The following is a 27,586-nucleotide window of genomic DNA, read 5'->3' as shown; positions in this document are numbered from 1 at the left end:
TGTGATGAAAAGTTGAATTCAGTTTGTGGATTTTATTTATTAGGCTTTATTTTAACAGCAAATGTCATGTAGGCTAAGGACTACATCTTAAAAAGTTTCTCCACAACAGGAGATTTACAAACCCAAATGGAAAAAGGGTAAAACTATATCTAAACTAATATCACTGTATATTTTCATGTCAGAATTTAACATAATTCTCTCTTTAAAATACTTCAACTTAAAAAAAAAAAGAATATTAAGCTAACATGGCAACAGGCTATACTATGACTCATCAACATTAAGACATAATAAAATAATTTTCATTTGCAATAACAACAAACCCTGAGAGATCTGTGGTGACTGATTACATAATCAATCCCAACAGTCACGGGAAGTTGTAGTTCTAGGTGTCATTGATGTAAATCAAACATAAAGCACCCAAAGCAGTGAATTGTGTATATTTCTAAAGAAGGATATACTGTAAAAGATAGTCATATAAACAAAATTAATTCAATACAGTCTAACTATGGCACACAAATGAAGCCTCTTCAAAAGCATCAAACTAACAAATGGCCCCCATTGAAACCCAACAGCAGAAGTCGCCTCATATCCAGACACACACAGACATAAGGCATTGCATTTTATGTAACAAGGCCAGCAGTCATTTTCAAGCTGAAAAACACAAAGTTTTGAATAACACAGCTCTTTAAAAACCTTTTCCTGATCGTTTTTTTTTATTTTTTATCTTGGGTATTTTTGAAATGTTTTTCCGGTACTTTATATTTAGACAGTGATTGTATGAACCAGTTGGTTTGTAACAGTTGATCCCACCCACTCACCCAATCCCTGTTAAAAAAAAAAAAGGATCAGACAGACTTTTCAGGTTCCCTGCACTTCCTCGACTAATCTACCAAAAACCTTGACTTTCAAAATGATTCCACCCTAAAACTTACAATGACAGCTAGAAACTTAAAAGTAGTATTGTGGTATATTCAGGCCAATTATATCACCTTTGCCACCTTTTGGTTGCTGTAATTGGCTGTAATTGGACCATAGTCAATTGAGCATATTCACACAGCAGCCATTTTTCTCAGACGTCTTTCATAGGGAGGAAAGTGGTGGTACAGGTGGTTCACTTTAGTCATTGAGGTCTCTCCTTGGTTTGTTAGCGGGTGGCACAGGTGGTCTTTCACGTTCCCGATCATCATAGGGCTCATCATAGCGGTCATCATTATATCGTCGGTCTCTGTCATCATCATCATAACGCCGGTCTCTGTCATCATCATCATAACGCCGGTCTCTGTCATCTTCATATGGACGACCTCTACGATCATCGTCGTAGCGCCGATCATCATCATAGCGGCGATCATCGTCATCGCGGCGGTCGTCATCGCGGCGGTCGTCATCACGGCGGTCGTCGTCGTAGCGCTCACGGCGATCACTGTACTTGTCACGGCGGTCAGAGTAGTCGCTGCGGCGATCGTCATAGTCGCTGGGGCTATCATAGTTGCGCTCACTCCGTTCTTCAGAGCGGTCAGGTCTCCTCACAGAGTCCTCGTAACCTTGTGGGTCCTCTTGACCATCGGCACGGCGACTCTCGCCATTTCCAGCCGGCTCTTTGTCGCTGTACTCTTCCTTCCGAACTCTGAAGAGGAAACAAATAGAGATTATGGGTGTGAAAGGTTTTTTAACCTCACAGTGTTTGTTTTTTTTGGCGGAGTTGACATGGAACAACATTTGCACCATGTTACCTGGTGTTGTTGTGATAGGTTCTTTATACTTTGAGGTACTGAGTTTACAAAAGGGGATAGCAGGTGTGGCCCGTTGGAAGCTGAAATTGTTTTTGCAAGCTGATAGACAGCTTTGATACCTCTACAGTATTCAGAATCAGAAATACTTTATTAATCCCAGGGGGAAATTTGATTGCTACAGTTGCTCATACACTAACAATCAGTAGGAAGTACAGATAAGTTCACAATATAAAATAAAATATTCCAGGTATTCTTCTCAACAAAATGACATTTTAACTAAACTTTTTTGGGGGCTTGGCTGAATAAAAGCATACACAGGCTGTGTCAAACAGTCGGAAATGGAAAAATCATTTCTTGAATGCATGTTTTTGTTATGTTACTGCGACGCCTGAAGATTGTGCCCTTAGTTTGAAAGCAACTGTAATGACAACAAAGGCTTTCCTTCTCTCTCCATTCACTCAATTCAACAGCCCTCAAACATGTTTTGCATCAGACAGGGTGAGTGTGTTTTCATGCGTCTACAAGGCCCAAAATATTTACCCCATGGCATATTCCTCATCCTGCTTCTTCTTCCGACAGCAGCAGCAATAGATGATGATGATGAGTGCGATTAGCGCAGCCACAACGCCACCGATGATTCCTGCAGTGGAGCCGATGTTCATGGAAGCTGCAGATGAAAATGTTGCATATTAAAACTTATTTTTTGCAAAGATGTATTCATCATAAAAAGGGACTTCCAGATTGTTTATGAAACAATTCAAATTATGCAACATTTAAAATAATTTGTAGGTCTCTCTCACGTGGCATGACTGTGAGGGTGACGTTGCAGGTAGCGAAGCGGATCTTGTTTGTGGAGGTGCAGGTGTAGTATCCTGATGAGTCTTTGGTGATATTATACAGAGACAGGATGCCTCCCTCTGAAAGACAAAAAGACAGTCATATACATAAATCACTAATGTCATGATTCTGCAGTTTTGTCAACACAACACACTAAAGGGACTCAATCTATTTTTCTGAAGATGTTGGTATTAAATTGCTTTAATACCACAATAGTTGAAAAGCTTTCCTCATCTTTGTATGCAATTGTTCACCCCGAAACTATACGATCAAATGTTTTGTCTGCACTGACTGTTCAGAACACAAGCAGTCATAGTAGTATTTAAAATTCTAGCTGATGGAAACAAACAGGTGTTTTGAAAGAAGATATGATAGAAGATGTCAGCTGATGACAAATTGCATTATGAACATTTCTACAGTTAAGCCAACGCATGTTTTGTCCACAAGAGAGCAATGAGAGGACGGTAAAATGTCCTACACAGTGAATGTCTTTTTCTTGAATTAAAAAAAAAAAATTAAATAAAAGGTTCATTAAGAACTATCAAATATTAAAATGTGCTTCAAATATCTAGTATTAGCCTGGTTCTACAGAGATAATAATGAGACATTTATGTGCTGACAGTTGATTTATAGTCAGGATTAATAATCCTGTAAAATACTATGTCACTTGAACTTACTGTCAGTGGTTCTTGCGCTGGCAATGCGAGGGTTGTTCTTGACATCTCGACTTTGCCACTTGTAGGTGGGTGGTGGGGAGCCTTCCTCGGACACACACGTCAAGTTGATGTTCTGGCCGTACTCTGTTTTTCCCTGGATCTTACAGATGGGCTTAGAGGGTGCCACTAGACAAAATAATTAAATCAACTTAACTTTATTTATATAGCACTTTACACAACACTGTTTATCCAAAGTGCTGAACAGCGCAGATAGAGGAAACACAAAGCCTAAAAAAAAGTAACAGATTAAAGAAAACCAAATACATAAATAAAATCGCCATTAGGATTTAAGACTGCAACAAAGGTGGCATTTGTCTTTGAAAATGACAATAATTCATTGCAAATGTCATTCAGGCAGTCTTTCCAACTGCAAGGAAAAACAGTCTTCTTTTGATGATCTACTTCCCCACATTGTGTTTTTTACTTTTGCACACATTGCAGTAAACATGTTGCTTCACCAGCTTACATTTAAAAAAACACTGAAATGCTGAAAATGATTCTTGGGTAGGATATTTTAAAGAATTTCTAACTAGAAACAATCATCCAACTAAACTCTTTCACCCACTTATGAAAAACTCAAAACATTTCTTTATTACCTAGAACCACCAAACGTGCCGTGTCAGCCGGCTGGCCCTCATCGTCCCCGGGGACCAGGATGCGACACTCAAACACCTTGTTGTCATCCAGTGTGATTCTGTGCAGTTTCAGGTCGGCCTTTCCTTTTGCAATGTCCACATCGAGGGACACTCGGCCTTCGTAAACCGATTTGATGTCAGTTACGCCACCAGCAGAGAAATACGTGACGACCTGGAGCTGTTCGATAGCATAGTTATACATTAAGGCAAAGTTATCCTGTCATCTTTCTGTTCTTATTCATATAAAAAAATAATGAATTAGGACTGCAGATTATGAAATGACAGAATAATGCACACATGCAGCATTTAAACACAAACACATCAGCAGCCTGACCTCTTTGGCGCCAGTTTCCACAGACCAGGAGACGACGACTATTTTGCCGGTGACTTTGGTGGTGAACCTGCAGGGCAGTGTGATGTTGTCTCCCCTAGCAAACTCATAGAGCTTCTCTGGGATGTCCACTTGTAGGGCGCCGACACCTGACAACACTGAAAGATTGTAAAAGAAATAAATGTACCTTTTAGTATTTGCCTGCCCTTACACCACGATGATCTGTGATCTTGTCAATAAAGTTATCAAGTTGATCTGAAGGCTGTTGTGCTTTTACCAATCAGCAGCAGAATCTGAGCTCTACAAATACATTTTTACTCCACCCTCAAACCCCTCATACACACACAGTGGGTTAAAACTGTAACAGTAAGTTAATGGATAGAAGTGGAAACAGGCCACCGTTTTCATAGTTGTTTCATTTTCTTATTCTGAATTAGCTAAATTTAAATTTTACAGCTTATTAAATGTGTCTTATCTGCTTTACAATTAAACTAAATATGTTGGTTTTTACTGTTTGTGACATAGCAAGTCGTTTCTCAGATGGGATTTTTCAGGTAAACAACAAAACCTTTATCTTATTAACAACATTTTAATTATCCTTAATTTGGAGGAAGCCTGCAGTCTCTTCCTAGTAGGCTAATAACCATTCTTGCTGCGCCTATTTCAAAGGGGGGAAGGTCGAAATAAACATACAATTATAATTATGTCGATTAAAATAGATTCAGTGCTGTCTAAATTTGACATGAATGCTAATTACATTTTTGAAAGAAATTAGTAGCTAACTAAAAAACAAACCAATGAGACGGGTCTCCTGCATAAACAGGCTTTGGGCCTGTTGAGTTACAGAAGAATACCTGAGGTGCTCAAACAGGTGTGGCAGCTCGGTAATGCGCAATGTAAAGAAGCATTATTTCGCACAGGAACAGCCAATACTCACCCAGAAACAGCAGAATCAAGCCAAAAATCCTCCTCTCCATTTTCACGAGTTTATTTTCTCGAACTATCCGACACTGATTATGGTCGGTGTCGCTGTTTTGTCTTAAACAAAACAAAGATCCGTAGCCGCCCAGGTAACATTTGCATCGAAACTTTGTCAAGTGTCGTGGGAGTGATGCGCCTCATGGGTGCGCCCGCCGCAACTGGATGACCGACAGCGCTCTCAGCCAATCGGTGCAGCTCCTGCTGTACAGGTAACATTCTTAATCCGCCCATCTGGCGTGTTTTGGCTTGTACCTATGATCCCATTTACCTGACTTTTCAGGGATACTCCGGAATGAGACAGGGCTGTTAAGACAACAACGGTCTCAGTGAAGTTTGGTGGACTATTTTCAAATCTAACTAAAGACATCATTCAGAGACACTTATAGCACGACTTCTATCTTTAATTTATGACACCAACACAACGTCAAATAAAGATAAATGTTGTATTTTTTGTTAAACAACCAGGTTATATGTTGCAAGAGAAAAGGGAGACAGTCGAGGGGTGTTAAGGATTGCCAAAACCAGTCTCAGTGTGTGGGCGGTGCAGCTAAAAACTGATGTGTGCTGTTGGAAAAAGAGCAGCGCTTTCCTGTCAGACTGGTTTGACACTTGGCAATATAGACACTCGAATATACACAACCTCAAAGAGAAACAGTGTAGGTTTCGTTACCTTGTATTAAGCGCATTAAGGTTCCTCGAAATAAGGTTAAACTTCACCCCGCTGTAACATATTTAATGTATATTTGATTTTTTTGACAACACATTAAGCTACAGTAATCAAAGTATGGCACGACTGGTCAGTAGCCTAAGCCTACATAAAAAATACCACTGGCTGATTCAAAGAGCAGGCAGTTAGCCCTAACACAACAATAATGCCTCAGCAAGATTACTGAAGTATAAAATGCGTATTTATGTGTGCTTTGGGAGAGTTGCTATCACAATGCTGTCACAAGTCTCTGTAAAACGCAGATATTATCAGATTATTGCTTGCTTGCAGAAAAGCTTCCCCTCAGTCATGTGACATGATAAATAGAAGTGGTTCTTCTTTTTGCAGAGTGCAGAGGTTTGCTAACATTTAAGGACACACAAAGTCGAATCATATTGCATAAGTGCAACTCCTAAATAAGCTTACTTTGTTTATGAATCCAGTATTTATGTGAAAGTGAAGCTATATTCCCTTTGTGAGGGAAAAAAGGCTTTACAAAAACAACGCACAGCCTTTGTCACTGCCTGAAAATAAATACCCTACAATTTACAAATATGGAAGTTTCAGGTTACAGTATCTTTTACTTGCGTCCTCTTTAAAAGTGGCTTGTTATTTATTTTATTTTTTTAAGTTTGTTGCCACGCACACTGAATTGTTAATTCAGAAATATTGGAAATATTCTCATCTGCCAAAGGGGCAGAAAAAGTGTGGAACCCACTGACCAATGTGTATGATAGAAGATGAACCAACACTTAGAACAGCCAAGGCTGCGGCTTGTATTTCTGTAATTACTCGCTCAAATCGGCATTTGTGCATGGACTGCTGTATATGTGCAAGTCCACACAAGCTTCACTGTGGCAATTAGTGGCATAATGTCCCACATCACAGGAAGCCAACTGCAACGGAAGATCATTTTGTAACCTTTCCTTTTGTTAATGATAATTCGTTTTTCGTTTTCTGCACAAAGCCAAACACACTGAGAACAAAATCTATCCATTTACAGGTCTATAACTATGAGCATGTAATGAGTCTGAATGCAGTCCTGTCTTTTCTCCACTTCTTGAAGCTGGACCCCAGGAGCTCTTTCATTTTCTATATCATGCAATTTGCCTTGCAGCTCTTGACAAACCAGAGATAAACAGGGATTGAAGGTGTTCTTTCTCTGTGGCATATTACACCCTGCTGAATTACCAGACGCTACTTCAGTGTTTGTATTTGTGATGCCTGTGAAGAAACATGTCATTGCATCACCTAAGAGTTCTTCATGGATCAATTTGCTTTCTTGAGTGCCTTGCTGAAAACCTATAAGCCATTTCTCATCCCTGCTACCTGTGAATTTCCATTACTCTGAGGCGGCTGAGGGTCCATTGAGTTATCACTTTCTGCAGGAGTCCTTGTGTATAGTAATAAAAGACACTGAGCTGCCAGAAAGCCAGGTACATTGGCTCAATCACTCAATGAAAACACCACATCGCATTGCCCTTACAGGACACGTACTTGACTGACTCTCTCATGAGTTCATCTGAACCACTTTTGGACAACATGGAAGAAAATGTTGTGTCAGCATGCAGTTTTAACACGAGTAAGATATAAATGGTTAGTTTCCAATTGTTATTTTCTGCTGTGAGGCTGTATTGATCACAAGGGGCACATTTTTCTTTGCCGTCATGCTTAGTGTGGCAAGGTTTTATAATACCCTACTGCTGTTTTATAAACAGACCAGTTATTAACCGAGTGAATCTGAAAAATCAGTACCATTTTCTAGCTTGAAAAAGATGATAAATGGTGGAAGACTGAAGGGACAGGAGCCATAAGACAAGTTAAACAATTGATAACTTGTTTGTTATAGTGAGACATGAACTATAATGTTAACATTAACTACTTCCTTGCTAACGTGACTGTTTGAAAGACTTACACTATAGTTAAGGAAAGGCATACATTCTTCGAAGATACACAAGCCGAGGACTCCCTATTAGGTCCCATATTAAAATCATAGACTGTAAATATTAATGGATGAAGCCTGAGTGACTTATATACAGTATGTACGTATATATTTCCCGGAGGAGCTGATTTGTGAACGCAAACAGTCGAATGTTTATCAAAAGTTAAGTGGAGATAGCATTTCCAAAATGAAGACTGCCATTGTTGACCTTCATAACACCTGAACACCACTCAGAAATCAATGGGTGACGCCACTGAAACTACATCCTTGTTTTATAATATCTATGTGCTTAACTAGGGTTTACGCTAAGAAGTGGTTGGATGCTAATGTTAACTGTTGTCTTATTGTAGCTAATAAGTCATATTTATCTTTTTTTTACTTGACATATCACATGCTGTCCATCCATATATTCACTTAGTGTATCATATTATAGTCTTTTTGAGTAAATGGTCAAATTATTATTATAAAGGTTTGTCAGATTAACTATATTACGTGCAACCTGGAACACAACAGTATGATTTATAGCAGTATGATGAAAATATGTATAGGCCTAAAACTCTGAGTGTCACTTCAGAGACAAATGTATAAATACAGCCAACAGCAGTTCCCAACCCTCTTGGTCCTAACTGAATAACTTCTGGATGGATTACCAAATGACTTTTACATTTCCTCATGAATCTTGAAGGTACACCCCTGATGACTATTCCCCGAACTTCACTTGTGTACAAACAATTCGAAGTTAAGTGATTTATCTAGACATCTAGTGGTTGGATTAGAGGGGAGGCATTAGCATTGAGACCAAGGCTGACAATTAATCAACATTGCTACTGTCACATGTGTCCCTTTTACCTGCTGGGATTGTTGTCTTTAGTATCGGCTTCTTAAAGCTAACTTGCCACAATGCGCAGATACTAATATATAAAAAAATGCACTAGAAACAGAACTGGCAAGGCCATTTGTCTGGCTTTTGGGAATATATATTTTGCTTATAGTAAACAGGAAAAAGAAATTGGATGCAGACTGTCAACACAGAGCTAGAGCTCAGTCAATATTACAAAAGGGCAGAAAAAACTCATGAGTGAAAACAGGCAGGACTAGTGATAAAAATAAGACAATGTCTAACCAACACCTGGGTACACAAATGGAGGGCTGGTAGCTTGGAAACGGTATGAAAAAGAATGGACACTGGGACAGCTAAGGGAAGACAAAACTAGGAAGGCGAGACTTATCAGGCACTCAGGTGAGAAAAATTAGGGTGGGGCACAATCACATTGGCGGCGCGGAAACCACAAAAGAACAGACATGGGTTAGAGATAAAGAGAGGGAAGTGAAACAAAAATAAACAGGAAATGATCACTGAAATAATAGAAAATAATCAGGGACAAAACATGCCATATACAAACACAACACCTCACTTACGGCCTGGAGTCTGAGTATCACTTTTACAGTGGGCTACAGCCAATAGGTCTCCAGCAACAACTTTTTACCATCATAGAAATATGTTTTTCTGTCAATTTAAACCAGCCCATATAACATTTCCAGCTAAGTAGGCTTTAAGAGAAAAGGGTAAAGTTCATCAAGGCTTTTATTCAGTCTTTATTATATTCTCACAGCAAAAGAAACGTGTAGAAGGGGTCTACTGTGAGTATTGGTGATCCCTCAACTGACCATTAGCACCATCTACTGGTCAAATTGTCTGTTACTTTAATAGTTCGTAGCCAGTGCAATAAATCTGCTTATCAAGCAAGGGCGTTTCTAGGTTTCTGAAACATCTGGGGCTTAGCCCAGAGGGAAATGGCAAATGCGCGCGCCTAGTATGCTTTATTGTGCATGCAAAAATTTTCAGAATGCTTTACCTAAATAAACAAAATACGCAGTTTATTATAGCTTTAAATAACTACCTGACTGCTGTGCTGCTTATCCCCAGACATCTAAAGTTCCATTCAAGTTATTTCAGAGTAAAATGAATACAAGTGAGACAGACCTTACATTACTTATGGATCTGACTGGGGATAGGATAGGTTAATTCACTTGAGGTGGTAAACAGTCTGGTTATGTTTTTAAACCCTTTATTCTCTTGCCAGAAGGACTATCTAGAAGGACTAGGCTACTTTATTTTGAGATGCCCCTGGAATCCCCATGTTTCTTTCTAGTGTAAAGCACACGGGACATCCAACAAATAACTAACTACCTGCCATTTCTCTGCTCTGACCATCTACGCTGTGACCTAGGCTGTGGCGGTAAATTTGACAGCGGTGCGTTCAGAGACACTCGGAAATTCTCGGAGATTTTGTTGCTCTGTTGTCGTGCGGTAAACGAGGGGCGTTCAAGGACCGTCGGAAAGTTGATAATATTTTAGATTTTTTTTTCAAAAAAATTATATTCGGGGCTAATTAAATAATATCCGGGGCTTTAGCCCCGAATAAAACAGCCTAGTGACGCCATATCAAGTACTTGGAAAATGAGTTAGACTTCCATCAGCCTTACTGTTTATGCAATGCTAATAAGCTAAATGTTAGCTCACTGGAATTCAGGTTTCATGTAGACCTGGTAAACATGAAATCTGCTAAACATCAGAATGTCAGCCTTGTCATTATGTGAGCAAATTGATTTAGCAATTTAGCTAAAAGCATTGCAGCTCAGTAGTCTTACAGACCTTGGTTTAACATGAAGACACTTAATCTCAACACAAATCAAATTTGCAGAAGGCAGTCAATAACATTTCAGTTCTTTTCAAATGAAACATATCTATTTTTATAAGAGTAATTTCTAATGGCAGCTTATAATCATACATATTCAGGTAAAAGCACAAACTGTAAAAGGTCAAAGGGTGTTCTAGGTTCTCCAAAAAAGCATGCAAATACTGAGAATAAAAATACAAATATATCAATGTGATAGGGTTAAATAAAAAGGTAAATGAAAGAGAGGCGAGGCTGACCACGCATTAATGATAGTGTTTACTCCATTTTTGCTTTGACTCAGCATGTGCACCCATTTCAAAATGATTTGTTTGGTTAAAAAAATAGAGCAAAATATGTCAAATCCCCCTCTTCCACTCCAACCATCTCTAGATCTAAACTACTGTGAACAGTACAGTAAAATGATTGTACTTAAATCATGTTTCAGAAAAGCATAGCAATTATCCCATGTGTTTATGTCCAACAGTAACTGATTCTTTAGGTTTTGATTGCCCCCCTGTCCATTGTAATCAGGGGTTAGGGTTATCACTGAAAAAACAAAGATGCAGTTTGCAGACACTGACCATTTCAGTGTAGGCCTAATTGTTTCACAGTCCAATATCATTCTGTCCAAATCCATTCGTTTAACCCCTATTAAGGCTGTTGAGGCCACTGCAAGGCTTTAAAAGCACTAAGTAAAAGAAAAACAATAAAAGGCATCATATGCAATCAATAAAAGACCGAAAAAAGACTAATAATATATTTTAACAAAATAGTGCCACATTTTCAACCTTTAATTGTAAGAAGGACTCTCCAGATTGTCTTACTTATTGTTATTTGCTTATTCTCTGTCTATAATTCAACACCATTGTTCTTTATTGAGCGAGAGAGGTTTCATTGCAGACCCCCTCTCACTGAGGTGGACGAGCCCTAAAGTTTGGCACACAATTGCCACTAAATGTCATTTTACACATGTGTGTTCGTAGACTATGTTTTGAATGGGGGGGGGGGTTGAGTAGTGTTGAGCCTAACTGTGGGAGAGATGGAGCATCTGTGTGAAACGCGTCGCGCTGCGTCACTGCTCTCCAAAGCTCGGCACGGACGATGTGGTTCACCGGCGTGGCCATCGCTTCAGTTTACGGTGTAATCATCGTGTTTGGACTTATAGGCAACATCACGCTCATCAAGACGTTTTGTTCCGCCAAATCCATCCGCAATGTGCCAAATCTGTTCATGTCAAGTCTGGCTTTGGGGGACGTTTTACTGCTGGTGACCTGCGCTCCGGTGGACGCCAGCCGCTACCTGTCAGAAGAGTGGCTGTTCGGGAGAGTGGGCTGTAAAGTCATCCCCTTCATTCAACTCACTTCTGTTGGGGTGTCTGTGTTCACTCTTACGGCCCTCTCTGCTGACAGGTAGGATTCTGATTTTATTGTTATATCCATCCAATGTAACCTATAAATAGTTTAATTTAATACAACTTCATCAAGGTAATGATTAATATCGCTGACAGATTATTCATATTTCCATTTTTTGTCACCATAAAGATGGTTACAGGCCATGATTTTTGTTAAAACCTTCAGTTTTATCATTATGGAAAGCACACATTTAACACACACATGTATTGATCAGGGTTGCATTACGCACGACTGAGCAGTGAGCTTCTGCTTCGGTGTTGAAGCAGGCAAAACCATAAAGGTAATCTGTTGCGTCAGAAACTAATTAATTTCTAGAAAAAATAAAGATTTTAAATTCTGAATCACCACATTGAGTGGACTTTTGCCTATGCAGCAAAGAAAAGAAAAATCCCTGTCACAATCTGAATAAAATGCATAAATGTTTTATTTGATTGCGTGGCAATTAGTGTGGAAAACCGAAAAAGTGTCGCTGTGGGTCTTTAATGTCTGTGTGTACTTAAAAGATGTGTAAAACCTGAGAGAGAATAAAAGATTAGGCTACCTCAATCACCCATACACAGTCCCACAAATGTGGCTGGTCCTTTTTTTATGAGCATGTATATTTTAACAGCAGGCTGCTTTTAAATTAAGCTCTATGTTTTTAGAGGATGTCCCTTCACTTTAACTCTGAATAAAACATTTCTACTGTTAATTTGCACCTCCAAACTATTCTTAGACTGTGATTATTGCCTGAATCAGGTCTTTGATACACAAACTAGTTAATGATGTCACATGTAATTGTAAGGTTGTAAGTCTTACAATTGATACGCACAGTGTTGCAGATATTGTCAGTGTTAGTCCAGTAACGGTTAGACCTCTGCCCCCCCGCCTCACCCCCTCCCTTTCTCCACTGATGTGAAATCAGTGAAGTCAACAGTTTGATGGCCACTGGAATAAAAGATCTTCTGGGACACCCAGTCAATCACCTTGGGGGTATAGGTCTTTGTTGAAGAAGCTCGTCCTCTTCACCAGCATGTCTATAACAGGGTGTGGAAGATTCTCTTTAGGATGCTGCTCAACTTAGAAAGGCCATTGTTTTCATTCTTTGTTAGCTGTCTCCCAGCTACTGGCATTAGTTTATATGTTTATTTATAGTAGCTTACAGCAGTTTACTTGTCATGAAGAGTCCCACTCAGCATATAAAAACAGTCTAAGTGTTCGTTTGATATTGTCAGTTTGTGCCCCGGCTAAATAAAGCTACATTTTAATTCAAAGATTTAGGTTTCTGCATGAAGGACTGGCAATCTCTCATGTTTTATGTTTTTTACATGTTGTTGGAGCCGCAAGGCAAACTATTTCTGATACCGCTGTAATGTAACCTTGCTTTATTTGAAAACGACTGTGGGGGACCATGGGATTTTTTTGTTGGGTGAGAAAATTATATATAGTCATGCTGAAACTGAAGATTCAAAGCACAAATCACATATATTTAAATGATCATTTGTCAGGTCTTGGGTTGATGATAAATTAAGGTTGCAGATTTCCAGATAGTGTACAATCCAATCCTTACAGGTTGCAATGCAGCACAAGTTGCCAAGGTACACCTGCTTCACGTTGTGAAATGACGGATAGAAGGGGTGAGCTACAGGGCTCGGAGGTTGAACTTTTATTTGGTTGGAAAGCTTCTCAGTGTACATTGGCAATCAATAATTATAACTGGAAGCCTAAAGGTGACCAACATGTGGGAGAGAGTTGATGCATTAGAGGTGAGAAAGCTGCTGGAGAGGTGAGTGTTAATGTGCCAACAAACACCTCAAAGTCCTATATCTGTCAGCAGCACACGTGCTCCAAACCTTCTCTGCTTGATTAATACTAGTCTTTATTGTGCTTCTTAAGTTGGCTTCCTATGAGAAGGATCACGGAGGAAGAAGCAGTCAGTTAAGAATTAATTAAAACTTGTGCCACTGCCATGCCTCAGAGAAAAACTGATGATGTCTTGGTTTGCCGTCCTTTGTTGTAACGCAGCTGAATAATTGTTGATGAAAAGATGAAACATATTGTAGTGGAAATTTGATGTCAGGGTCCATCAAAGACAGCTTTATTTATTTATTTTCAAACACTAGCAATTCAAAGAGTTTTTCTTACTTGTGGTATCTGTCAGCACTGTTCTAGATAGACCAAAGTTGTTTCCTGGTGTTTTTTGGCAGATATGACAAAATGGTTCCTGTGGCTCAGAGGGACTAAACACCACTGACTGGAAGCTTGGTGCTTCAATACCCTCATGCAGTCACATCACATGTCATACTGTCCCTGAGCGAGACACAAAAAAAGCACTAGGGCACTAAATATGCTTTCTGTACTCTGTTTACTATTTAGAAAATGACAATAACAGTTGTCCACAGTGCTAGAAATAAAGGCATGATTGAATTTCTTTCTGGATGTGAGATCTCTGGTTCCTGCTATTTGTATGATATGATAAAGAGCAAATACAGTTAATGCCTTAAAGTGGTTGTGTAAGCTGTGTCTGTAAAAACATTTGTATAATTGAAATGTATTTGTATCCTATTTATTTGCTTTATGCATGGTTTGAGTGAATCCAATGGAAGTTATTTGGTGAGCGATGTATGTGAATCTGAGAGTCTTCTTAATTATTGTGATAAGCAATGTGTGATCTGAGCCAGAGCATTCTTAAGGCTAAACAATAGTGGACCAAGAATTGAACCCTGGGGGTCTTCACGTTACAAGTCAAAACCACAGATCATTCACTGGTGTATTTTGTGATAGCAAACATAATTTAATAATATATAATAATAAATAATATTAAATAATAATTTAATATATTCTATAGTTGAGTATTTTCACAAGACACAAAGGTAGCTCATCCAGTGAGTGTACATTTTAAGATTGCAGAAGACTTCAAATTTAAATCAGGCCCTTTAACACAGTCTCAGCGTTGTCTTTAATTTTCTTTCTTCCTATTGTGTTGAAAAATTGCGTGCACAAAAAATCTTTTAAAAGAAGTTTTCTTGTTGGCTGTATACAGGAAACTACATTATGCAAACGCATATAAACTAATTTAGTGAGTTGAATTCTGGCCAACTCTTATCATCAGTGGTCATTAAAGACAACCAGGTTTTGAAAGGGATGGAAGCTGTGCAGTGGGTTAAAGGCAGCTAACAAAAACTGAATTGTTTGTGAATGTAACAATAATGGCTTTTTAATGTAATAAATCATTCCTCACTAAAGGTTGCAGAAATAATATAATATTAGTGGAAAATTGCTGCTGCTGGTAACTGAGCGTGTATTCTTATTATGCATAATACTCATTGTCTTTTTGCACAAACAATGCTAAGAGACGATGTTTAGACATAGAAACTATTTTTATTGTGTATTGTGTAAGTTTCAGGATACCTGCCTTTCCCTGACTACTGAGCACACAATGTTACGTTTTATGTTTTTCAAGGTAATAATTCCACTTCAGCAGAGCATCCAATAGCCTTTTCATGAATTGATTGCCCTTTTCAAAAAGGTTATTTCAGATGTTTGTCTAGAATAAAAAAGTTCTGCCTTGAACACAGACATGTGCAAGAACTGAGAGACTGTAGCTACAGTGAAACAAGATCAAATAAAGATTAAAAAAACAACAACAAAAACAAAGCAGTTGACCTCTTTATGTGAAACCTGGTAGTTCCTTTCACCACCCAGGTTAAACCCGTTCAAAGGTCTTACTATTCATAACACCCTTTACATTTTCAAATTAAAATGTAATATAAACACAGCGAACCCTGATGTTAAAGTTGAGTATTTTTTTAATTTAAAAAAGACCAACATTTATTGGGTTATGATATGAAAAGGTTCTTATTTTAGACATAAATCACTTAACTTTGTGTCTGTCTGTCTGTCTGTCTGTCTGTCTGTCTAACTAACTAACTGACTGACTAACAGGTACAGAGCCATCGTGAAGCCCTTGGACATCCAAACATCGAGAACCACTACCAGCATTGTCCTGCGGGCAGCGCTCATCTGGCTCTTCGCCCTGATCCTCGCTATCCCCGAGGCTGTTTTCTCTGACCTCCATACCTTCAACCTCACGTCCACTAATGAGAGCTTCATCACCTGCGCCCCTTATCCCCATCTTGGAGATCTGCACCCTAAGATCCACTCTATGGCCTCGTTCCTAATTTTCTATGTCATTCCCCTGCTGGTCATATCAGTATACTACACCTTCATCGCCCAAAGCCTGATGAGGAGTGCCACAAACCTGCCTGTGGAGGGAAACGTGCATGCAAGGCGACAGGTCAGGGTTCAGACTCTACTTAACAAGGCCATAATGAGACTTATGAGATTTTAAGTAACCACAACCCATGCCCGTCAATGACAATAAAATCTCTTGTATATATATTCATGGTTGGCCTTTGATAAGGCAATGTGGGGGACAACTTAAAGTCACTAAAAACATATCAACAAAAACCTTCAAACTATACTGTTTTGGACTTATGCACATAAAATAATCGAAAAGTGTTGGAAATAATTTCTAATGTTAACTTCAAAATAATGCAGATTTTGTAAATTTCATGAATTGGGGTTTGAATTGAGGGCAGTTCAGCTTTTTACAACCATGCCATTAGTTTCTTAAACCAATATGAGTGGTCACACAGCAGCTATTCTAAGATTACTGCCAATCTACTTTCAGCTCTGGGAGTTCTGTGCAGGTCGCTGATGAACTGTAATTGCAGCTTGTAGGCCTGTAGTATAACATTACATTCATGGAGAACAAATGGAGTTATTAATAGTTTACATTGCATGTATATGCTATTCAGGAATCCTATGGACAGCAAAGCAGTAACTCACCATTATTTGACCAATTGAAATTAATACTATTCAGATGAAACTCTGTCTGCTTGCTCTTCTGATTCTGAATCACACATCTCAGAGACACAGGCTGAGACTGTTTAAATTATCTGTTGTTTTATTAATTTGTAGAGCCAGGGAGCTTTCAATCAAAATTGGACCTGCCTTTATTTTTCCCCATATTAATAACGTAACTATTTAAGTGCACTCTAGGCTATAACTATAAATTGTATTTTATCTTTCTTTTTTATTGTCTATGACAGAAGGATTCTCATGTTTTGTGATTTCAAGGCCTGAGTATATATTATAGTTTATTGATTGATATTAATATTAAAAGCTGAAATTCTAGAGGCTTTGAATCACAATATTGAATCAAATACCCCTATGATAAATGCTCCAAAAGGAAAAGACCTGCTACCTCTGGCATCAATGGTAGACGACTAAATCTTGAAATTTTTTTCTTTCCACAACCAACAGGTTGAATCAAGAAAGCGCTTGGCGAAGACAGTTCTGGTGTTTGTTGGTCTCTTTGCAATTTGCTGGCTTCCCAGTCACGTCATCTACTTATACCGCTCCTACCACTACTCCCAGGTAAACAACCAACAACACTTTATAGTCCCTCTAAAGTATAAGCTTTGTTCATTGATTTGTCTGTTAGTCCAACAGGAGGCTGTAAGTGTGGAAAAAAAGAGTAACATTTTCCTCGACAAATAGATTACTCATCAAACTCTGGAGGTTGGGTAGATAATAGGAGGAGGTCATGCTTAATTCAATGTTGGTCTGCGGTGTCTGATCAAATAAATGGGAACGTTTTAGGAAAAAGGAGTCTGTAATTGCTCACTGGAACATGTTGCAAACATCTGGGTTTGTGCATGTAATGGAATGCTTTCAGATAAAGCTAAAGCAACAGGAGGGGAATTTCAGCAAAAAAAAACCTCAATCTGTGTCTGTGCTGAGTGCATTCTTATCAATGATGCTCTCTTGTTTTTCACATCTAATATATGCACGCCTCTATTTCTTTCCACCTTAATTTTTTTCTTTCAGGTTGACACTTCCCTGGTTCACTTTTTGTGCAGCGTGATTGCTCGTATCCTGGCCTTCACCAACTCCTGCCTCAACCCCTTTGCCCTTTACCTGCTGAGCAAAAGCTTCCAGAAGCAGTTCAACCAGCAGCTGTGTTGTTGCTGTTGTAACATCTATGAGCGCAGCACACAGAGTCCGACTCATTATAACACCCGCGTGACCTCTATTCGCAGCACAAATCACTCCATGGTAAGTCTGAGTGCGGTGAATGGCAAACAGGAAGAATATGAGGAGGATTATGTGTAAGAGAAGGTCTGCTTCTGCATTTGTTTGTGTGTGAGAGTGGAATAAAACAGCATGCATGGTTTCCACTTTTCTTTTTGAGTTCCATTCCTAATATATTAAGTACCGGGTAAGGCAAAGGTCAAAATAAAGACTTCTGACAAATCAGCAGAGGCTATTCTTGACAAAACCAACTACTGATCTGGTCGATTATAAGCTGCTGCTGGTAACTGAGTTACAATCTGTTCACTTAACGAAGGAGTAACTCTTGGCTCCAACCCACAGACTTTATATAAGAAGTGGATGTACATACCTGTACTTTTTTTCTTTGTTAAACCAGAATAATTCTCTACCATGCTTTAGTTGCTATTAGAAAATACTGATGAAAAAAACAAGGAACTCTTTCCATTGCATCTCTGCATTTCTACCTTATTAAATCTTATCTTCTGTTCACAATGCCACCACGCTGCAGTCCAACAGGTTTAACTGTTGATCAGTGTAGTTCAGTTTGTGACCATGAAAACATTCTAATCAGCACCATGCACACATTAAAGCTGAGGCTCATATTATGAAAGAAAACAAACTTTCCCTTCTCTATCTGTAAAGGTTGAAGTTTTAAAGATTTATTTTTGGGCTTTTGTGCCTTTAGTGGAGAGATAGGACAGTGGACAGAGATGGAAATCAGGGAGAGAGAGTGGGGATTGACATGCAGGAAAGGAGCCACAGGTTGGATTTGAACCTGGGCCGCCCGCGTTAAGGACTACAGAATCCATACGTGGGACGCACGCACTAACCACTGCGCCACGTAAAGGTTGAAGTTGACTTAAGTTAATCAACACTGTATCCTAATCATGTTGATAAAAACGTTAATTACTTTCTACCACCAATTCATGGTATATAAATTACATTTGTAGGAAACAGGGTTGAGCTTTTCATGATGCAAAATAACACAATTGTATATCCTTTGTACCAAGTAGGTGACAACAAATCAAGCATCCACAATCTCCGTTTCATATCACAGTAAAAACACATCAAGGCAGTGTGCTGGGTTAGCTCCGTTGGCAGAGCAGGTGCCCCTTTGTACAGAGGCTACAGTCCTGGTTGCACTTGTTGCAGGTTCAATTCCTGGTCCTATCACTGTTGGTGCATGTCATCCCCCACTCTCTACCCCCATATTTCCTGTCTCTCTCAAGCGTCCTATCAAATAAAAGCAAAATAGCACTGACTTGTTTGTTGGAAACTACAAGGAAAAAAATCCACCAACCCCCCTTCAAATAGCTTAGATTACAAGTTGAATGACTAGAATATGCAGAGGTGGCACCTTGTACACATAGCATCAAGAAAATCCCACTTGTGACTCGAAGCGCCCCTACTTATCTACAACTTTAAGTCGAAAAAGGTTTTATTAGGTTTTCATAAGAACCCTAATAGATGATTGATTTGGAACCAACCTCAAACAGAAGTTTAAATGATTTCAAGCACAAAGTGAAATCCATGGATAAACATCTGTACGGTACCTTCCTGAGAGTTCAAATCCTACACTGGATATGTGGAATTTGTCATAGTTTAGAGATAAAGTCATGTGTTTTTTGGGGGGCTTCAGTGAACTATAACAATCCCCAATAGGGGACGATGTACAGTATCTAGAGAAATGAAAATATATATTATCAAAGTGGAGACCAGAGTTAGGCTTTACATAAAAACTGAAAAATAAACTATTTAAAACTCAAGATGATGGCGCTTCAAGACTCAAGGAGTCTTGCTCTTGCTCTTTTATAATGAATAACATAATGTGATTTTGCTATGATGTTGCCAAAGGCTTCAAGTTCAGTGTGTGTGCTCTGATATGTCGTTTCTGTTTATTTGTGGAGAATCTTCTGAATAGGGATTTTTTAAGATTCCACCGCCAACCTGTTTTTTTTTTTTGTGTGTATACAGTAAATATTTTTTCAAATGTCATACGCTGTGCTGGCTGTGAATTTGAAGTGAAACGTTTTACTTGTAGGCTCTGATTACAGAATGTCCATTGAGCTGTGCTGTATAAAATGAACTGTGAATGTAAATGCATTTATTTAACAAACAGCTTATTTGTAAATGATTAAATGAATGTGCAGTTATATGCTGTTTTATTGTTCATTGTATTCCTCAAGGACATTTTACAGACTCTAGGTGCTAGATGTTTTGAACATAATTGATTTCTGTTTCCAATAGAAAAAGAACAACATGAAATCGATATAAAAGGCATATGTGCACTGTATCATTTTCTACATAATGTTGCATGGTGAAACCTCAAGTACGTTTTGGACTATGACGTATGTTTAAAGACTGAGTTCTGGTGACTGATTGTAACCCATCTAGTTTCTGCTACCCTGTGCTCACTTGACACGATTATTGTGCTCTTGCACAAGCTGGATGTACAGCCAATGTAACACCATACCATACACTCATTTTGTGTTTCACAGTGGGAGAGGATCATGCAGAAGGGTGGGTGTACAATTCAGTGTGGATATGGTTTGTTTTATTGTCCTGTATTCACTTTGCCATGTTTCTGTCCTGTAAGGTCTCAAGCATCTTCTTAACAGGAATGATACAAATAAAAAAAGATTAATAAATGAATATGATCACATCTTTGTTAGGAGCCTTTTATTAAAGTTGTACAGGATTCTTGTAGAAAATATAAACGTCCACCAAAGCTAGAAATCTCCAGCAGAGCTTTGTCGAAAGAGAAGGTTTGGATATTTAAAGGAATTTAGTATAAACCTAAATCTTGTAGGATGATTGATTACACCCTCATCCCTTGAGTTCATATGAGATTCTTCTGCTTCCTGAACCATTATTTCATAGTTCCTTCAAAAGGTCCCAGAAGAATTAGCTTGTTTGGAAAGTGAACACAGCCTTGGACAGCTCATCTCGGCACGTAAATGATGCTAAGAAAGTAGTTTAAGAAGAAGATAGTACAGAAAGTTGCGTCACATAATTGTAAATGAAATACCGTATTTTTAAACCTAAGACTTTTTTTTCTGAACTGTCCATGTACAGGTATTTCTTTAAAATTATTCAATTCAAAAAGGCATGTAGTGACATTAAGGACCATTAGATTGATAGATTACTTTTACTCCCAATTGGCCATTTTCACATACATTACATTTTATACCGAAGTACCAATGACTTTTGAAATAAAGTCATAGCCTACGGCTTCCTGGGTTTCCAGATAAAATAATATATGATGCTAAATAATGAATCCCCTAAAGTTGCTCAAATAAATTCAGCCATCAGTTAGAATTAACAACATAGTATATTGTAAACAGTGACATTCCTCGTGATATTATCATCAACGTTTCTACAGGCTTTGACAGATGTGTCCTAGCTGTGGGTCGACATTTATGAAATAAATTATGTCCATTGCATCTTGTCACACAATTGTGATCTTGGCAGATCACAATGAAAACATCACAGTTATAAAACAGCACTGAATCATTGAGACAACACAAGACACATAATACAGAGTGACACAAAGTGGTACACCATGAAAACACACAGCCCAACACACTGTGTGTGTGTGTGTGTGTGTGTGTGTGTGTGTGTGTGTGTGTGTGTGTGTGTGTGTGTGTGTGTGTGTGTGTGTGTCTGTGTGTGTTCTTGATGTCTGTCACTCTGTATTATGTAGTGTTGTGTTGCAGTCGAGTTAATTCAGAGCTGTTTCATAACTGTGATGTTTTCATTGTGATTTGCCAAGTGACTGCAATTTTGCTGAAAGCTAAGACTGGTTCACTGCATCAAATATTTATGCAGTTAAAAACTTGAGTTGAGAAATGGCTGAATGCTGGGGTTTGCTGTAATATAAAAGGAGATAGGTCATTCACCTTATAGCTGATGTCCCTCTTTATTTTCCATTGTCTTTTCAGTTTTCATACAGTTCACACACAACAGTATGACTTCAGCCTTTTAAAGTCAAATACTTAGACTGACGTAAATGGAATATGGTCACTGCATTAATATTATAAATCAATGGAAACAACTGAATTTAGGTTTTTAAATAAAACACTGACATGTGAATCATAAATCAGTAAAGGGGTGCGGGAGGACAATTCATCTGACACTCGGTGAGAGCTGTCAACACTCTAGTCTGTACAGGGTTCTTTAGTCTTTCACAGGACTGACACATTAGCCCCTTTAACACATGACAATTTCTGAAAATGTCTACAACACCTCAGGACATTCAGGTAGGCCTGGGTGGGACGTGTTCAGGGGGAAGAGTCCTCTAATTGCACGATTAAAAGGATGTTTCTACAATAAAAACACAATTAGAAAACAACATACAGGAAAGAAAGAGTCTGAAGTGGATCAAATTAGCACAAGGTAAACAACCTCATCTTTCTGTACACTTGCTCGTGGTAAATGTTCCAGACCGTTAACCGCTGCGTTCAGTCTGCTTAATGACAATGTTGGCGAAGCGTTTGAAAACAAAGTTGCAACCTGTCAATGAGCTGCTTACAACTTTAAAGGCAAGAGTGGATAAATATGAAGTGACCGTAGGATCTCTCTCAAACGAATCTGACAAAAGACTCTCTACACTGGAAAATGACCATAAGGCGCTTCAGAAAGAGAACGCAGTCTTGCGTCTGAAGCTGGATCAGCTCGAGAATCACTCTCGTAAATGTAATGTTCGGGTGCTGGGACTGCAGAACGGCATTGCATTCATGTGGGGAATTTTTTTTTTTTGCCTGGCTTCTTGTTATAACTAGATCTTTATCTCGTAATAACTAGATCTTTATCTCGTTACAACAAGATCTTTATCTCGTTACAACAAGATCTTTATCTCGTAATAACTAGATCTTTATCTCGTTACAACAAGATCTTTATCTCGTAATAACTAGATCTTTATCTCGTTATACCGACAATAGATCTCGTTATAACGAGATAAAGATCTTGTTGTAACGAGAAAAGACACACATTACAGAGACTAAAAAGATAATAGAGGTTAATGAAGTTTGCATTGTGGCAGGCAGAGGAGGGAGGAAGATCAAAAGATGGATGAAGCAACTGAATAAGCCATGACTGAAAGTTTTTATTATTTACCATTTTGGTTTATTGTTCTGAGATATGTAACACTGCTGAAATTGGACAAAAACAACTGTCATTCAAATCCCCTGAGCCAATTGGATGCAGCCTGCAGCCAACAGGCATCTACCCCCTTTCACCAGGTGCACTAATCAAGAAACCAATCAAGGAGTCAGTCAGAAGGCAGCAGGACACAGTCATTCCTAAAACAGTCAAGGAGAACTTCTGAAAGAAAAACACTGTGCTTTTCAACCCTGGACACAAAGCTGGACTTAACTGAGACTTCAAGCCCTTGAGGAGCTGCTGTGCTGAGGAATGTTTCAGGACTGAACACTGGTGAGACATCCACAATAGACCATTGATTAAATTGCTGCTCCCCAATTGAGCAGACGTGTAATTTTGTTACCCGTTTGCCTAAACAGGTCAGGCCATATTGCCAGAGCAAAGAAGATGGCGAGCTAAAGGAGTAACTTCAAAAGACTCAAGATTCCCTCAAAAGGCCTCAAGCCTGGCTGTCTGGTTAAAGGGTGTGGTAGGATTTCCCCTACCTAAATAAACATTTGAATTCGTTGGACATCTGCACACACATGACAAATAACTGCAGTACGTGTAATGTGTTTTGTGCATTGATTTATACGAATAGAATTGGGAATATTTAGCATATGTTGTATGGAGGGTAAAAGGTGCCGTTAAGAATCTGTTAATTGAAGGCCTATTTTCTTGTATTTAAATTGTAGTATTTTCCTTGATTAAGTTAAAGTGTTTTTTGTTATTTGTTAAAAATGTAACTTTGAAATACAAAACCGGTTATCAACATTCTGTGTCGTGTGTTTAATTAATTCTCCACCAGCTCCAAGAGTCTAACCTACATTAGCCCAGTACACCTTAATTTGTTATATCTTGTTTTTTTTGATAATATATTATTTATAAATACACATTTGATTTAAAGTAAATTTTGTATCCTGAGTGTTACAGATACATACAGCTTCTTTCCCTCCACTAGGTCACAGTATAGTGACTATTATTTGCTTTACATTTAAATACTAAACTTAAAATGTATTTCCTAATACATTTTTGAATAAGTCTAATATTTATGGAGGATGTAGATATGTCAGGAGGGATTACCCACCATGCTACAACCCTGCTGTGTTAGAGTAGGGTGTGGAGGACTGGAGGAGGGTGGGACATGGGAGGGAGGGAAGGTGGGGTTGAGAGAAAGTGGGTTAGTATTAAGAGGGGTGGAGGGGTGGGCATGGATATTGGGTCTGATCAGTTGTATTATATGTTGTGCAACAGTAAATTTGGATGAAATATGTTTGTTTAGGTCCTTCTTTCTACTTTTATTTTCTGTTATCTTGAGTAAAATTATTTTTAATTACATAAGTGCAAAGTGGAAAGAAATCTTATGGCTAGTTTGAATATTTTTTCTTGTACATGGCCTTAATAGTCCCAATAAAAGAGCCTTCTTAGATTTGTTAACAAGAAATCAAGTGGATATATCTAAGCTTCAGGAAACTCATCTCTTAAGGGAGGATGTCAATAAGTTAGAGAATGATCGCTACAGGGTGTCTGCTTTAAATAAAACAAAAGGGGTAATAACGTTAACACGTATAACACACTCCCGATCTCCATTATTGGTGAAGGAGGAGATGAAGAGGGTAGAGTTGCCTTTGTTAAATGTATATGTCAAGGGCGGAAAGTGACCTTTTCTAACATATATGCACCAAATAATTATGACAACCTTTTTTTCTGAGCGGCTGAATAAAGTTCTGGCTAGTTTATCTGAATTTGAACAGATAATTGGATCTGATATGAACACTATACTGGACCCAAAACTGGATAAATCAAGTAAAACACATTCCAATCTTCCTGCTATGAAGATATTAAAACATTTACTTTCAGATTTTAATCTTATTGATGTGTGGAGGGTACACAATCCCACATCTAAAGAATTTACTTTTTACTGAAATAGGCATAAAACATTTTCAAGTTTAGACTTCGTATTCATATCAGCATCCCTTGTATCTTGGGTTCAAAACATAGAGATAAAGCACATGAGTCTGACAGACCATCATGCATATAAATGTAATTTATTAATCTCTTCGTTACCCCAAAGAGCCACTAGGTGGCGATTTAATTTAACTTTGTTACAAAATCAAGATTTCTGTGAACAATTTGAATTGGAACTATTAGAATTTTTAAAGGCCAATAGACAATCAGTTAATGATGCTCGGTTCCTCTGGGATGCAGTCAAGGGTTTTATTGAAAATAATGCAATTTCATTTGTTTCAAAATTGAATAAGGAGCAGTTAAAGAAGATACATGATTTAGAAACATCTCTCTCCATTCAAGAGCATAATCAGCAAATGAATTACTCTGAAGAAACTGCAAAAACTTTAACAGAGGTAAAGCTAGAGTTAAATTCTTTACTAACACAAAGAGCTGAATTTATCATACATAGAACTAGAGTTAATCATCTTTTTTATGGCAATCGTCCAGTCGCCTGTTGGCTAATAAATTAAAAACAGAAAATCAATTTACAAATATAGCAGCAATAACATTAGAGAATGGGATCAAATCAAATGACCCTAAGTTGATTAATCAAAGATTTTGTGACTACTACAGGCAGCTGTATACATCAGATAACAACTCTTCACCATTGGCTAGAGATAATTATCTCAAGACACTTAAGCTGACTTCTCTTTCTTCAGAGGAATCCTGTGTGTTAGATTCTTTGTTGTCTCTGGATGAACTAAACAATCTTTAGCCAAAATGAATAAGGCTAGATCACCAGGAATTGATGGCATTTATCCTGAGGTATACTTGAAATTCTGGAGTATCCTAGGTCCCCAAATGTTTAATACTTTGATCCAGAAAGGATCTTTTAGAAGAGATATCAATACAGCCCTAGTAACACTACTCTTGGCAAGACAAGGATCCCAATAACTGTGCCAGCTACTGCCCTCTGTCTTTATTAAATGCAGATGTGAATCTATTTTCTAAGGTGCTCTCAACTAGTCCTGAGAAATACTTGCCTTAATTGATACATCCTGACCAAAGTGGATTCGTCAAAAAGCGTCTATCGGCTGACAACATACGGCGTCTATTACATATTCTAGAGTATTCTGATCATCTTTTATCTTCAGCCATACTGTCAGTCGATGCAGAAAAAGCTTTTGACCGCCTTGAATGGCCCTTTTTATGGTGTGTACTAAAGCATATGGGTTTTGGCTTTAATTTTATCAACATGGTTAAAACAATATATGCAAACCCCTCTGCAAGTGTAGTCACTGGCAATATTTGTTCTTCTCCCTTCAAAATAAGTCGAAGCAGTCGTCAAGGTGATCCAGTCTCTTCAATGTTGTTTATTTTGTCACTTGAGCCACTGGCACAGTCTATTAGGATATCACAAAACATCACACCAATAATACTTAAATCTACCAAGCATCATATATCACTCTTTGCTGATGACATCCTCTTATTTTTCTCTGATATAAATAATTCACTTCCACATACACTTAGTATCTTCGAACAGTATAGTTTTGTCTCTAGTTTTAAAATAAACTAGACCAAGTCTGCGCTTCTACCTATAAATCAAACTAGTAGAGACGAATGTGCACATTTCAATATACCAGTGGTCTCTCAGTTTAAATACTTAGGAATAAACATATTTCCATGCCTTAAAAAAAACTGTTTATAAGAATTATGCCAGCACTCAGAACATGCTTAAAAATGATATGGAGAGATGGCATAACTTATCTATTTTTCGCTCAGGCAGAATCTCAATTAAAATGAATGTACTTCCTAGGTTAAATTTCTGTAGTTACATCTTACCCCTATCACCTCCTCCAAAGTATTGGGATAAAATACACAGCATCATCACAAGATTTTTATGGAAAGGAAGATGTCCTAAAATAAAACTTGCTAATTTACAAAGAAAGAAGGAGTTAGGAGGACTTTCAGTCCCTAACTTTAAATTGTATTTTCAGGCACTCTCCCTTCGTCCCATTATAAATTGGTTTACATTTCCACATGGATTAAAATTGAGAGGGACCTGGTAGATCCAGCTGTGTTGAGAGACATTTTGTTTACTCAGCTCTCAATTAGTAAATGCAAAAGTACCTATGGTGAAATAATAAGTTATGCAATTGAAAATCTGAGAAAAATTGAAAAGTTATATAAATGGAAAATTAAATGGCATGCCAGCACACCATTATTCTATAACAGCTCTCTGAGGTCTGGAGGGTCACATTTTTTTTCAAATCAGTGGTCTGAGTCAGGAATACATTGTCTGGGTGACATCATGGGTACGTCTGGATTAAGAAGCTTTCAGGATTTAAAAGAAATGTGTAAATTGTCAACCAATACTTTCTTTTTGTTTTTACGACTGCGTTCTGCCATACGCGCTGTTAATATTCC

The 27,586-nt window shown here is 38.2% G+C and overlaps 2 protein-coding genes across 4 annotated transcripts; one reads left to right on the top strand and one right to left on the bottom strand.

Annotated features, from left to right (window-relative positions):
* Positions 1-17: 17 nt before the first annotated feature.
* Positions 18-5,369, bottom strand: LOC132972117 (cell surface A33 antigen-like). Of its 3 annotated transcripts, none has more exons than XM_061035011.1 (8): positions 5,187-5,369; positions 4,253-4,407; positions 3,880-4,096; positions 3,245-3,409; positions 2,531-2,647; positions 2,271-2,397; positions 1,399-1,624; positions 18-1,368 (listed from the first exon to the last, which is right to left on the bottom strand). In XM_061035011.1, the coding sequence occupies exons 1-8, from the start codon at positions 5,224-5,226 to the stop codon at positions 1,117-1,119; spliced, it is 1,299 nt and encodes a 432-aa protein (XP_060890994.1). In that variant the 5' UTR covers positions 5,227-5,369; the 3' UTR covers positions 18-1,116. The 3 variants fall into 3 exon arrangements, with proteins under 3 accessions (XP_060890994.1, XP_060890998.1, XP_060890990.1); XM_061035015.1 differs by having other exon boundaries at positions 18-1,332; positions 1,366-1,624; positions 5,187-5,368; XM_061035007.1 differs by having other exon boundaries at positions 18-1,624.
* Positions 5,370-11,613: 6,244 nt separating this feature from the next.
* On the top strand, positions 11,614-19,357 carry grpr (gastrin-releasing peptide receptor). The gene is made up of 4 exons (XM_061034998.1): positions 11,614-11,968; positions 15,896-16,247; positions 17,279-17,392; positions 17,846-19,357. The coding sequence occupies exons 1-4, from the start codon at positions 11,661-11,663 to the stop codon at positions 18,128-18,130; spliced, it is 1,059 nt and encodes a 352-aa protein (XP_060890981.1). The 5' UTR covers positions 11,614-11,660; the 3' UTR covers positions 18,131-19,357.
* Positions 19,358-27,586: the final 8,229 nt, after the last annotated feature.

The sequence above is a fragment of the Labrus mixtus genome, chromosome 1, assembly GCF_963584025.1.
Source record: "Labrus mixtus chromosome 1, fLabMix1.1, whole genome shotgun sequence".
NCBI lineage: Eukaryota > Metazoa > Chordata > Actinopteri > Labriformes > Labridae > Labrus > Labrus mixtus.
The sequence above is the reverse complement of the archived record's forward strand: the minus strand, read 5'-3'. Positions and strand labels throughout refer to the sequence as shown.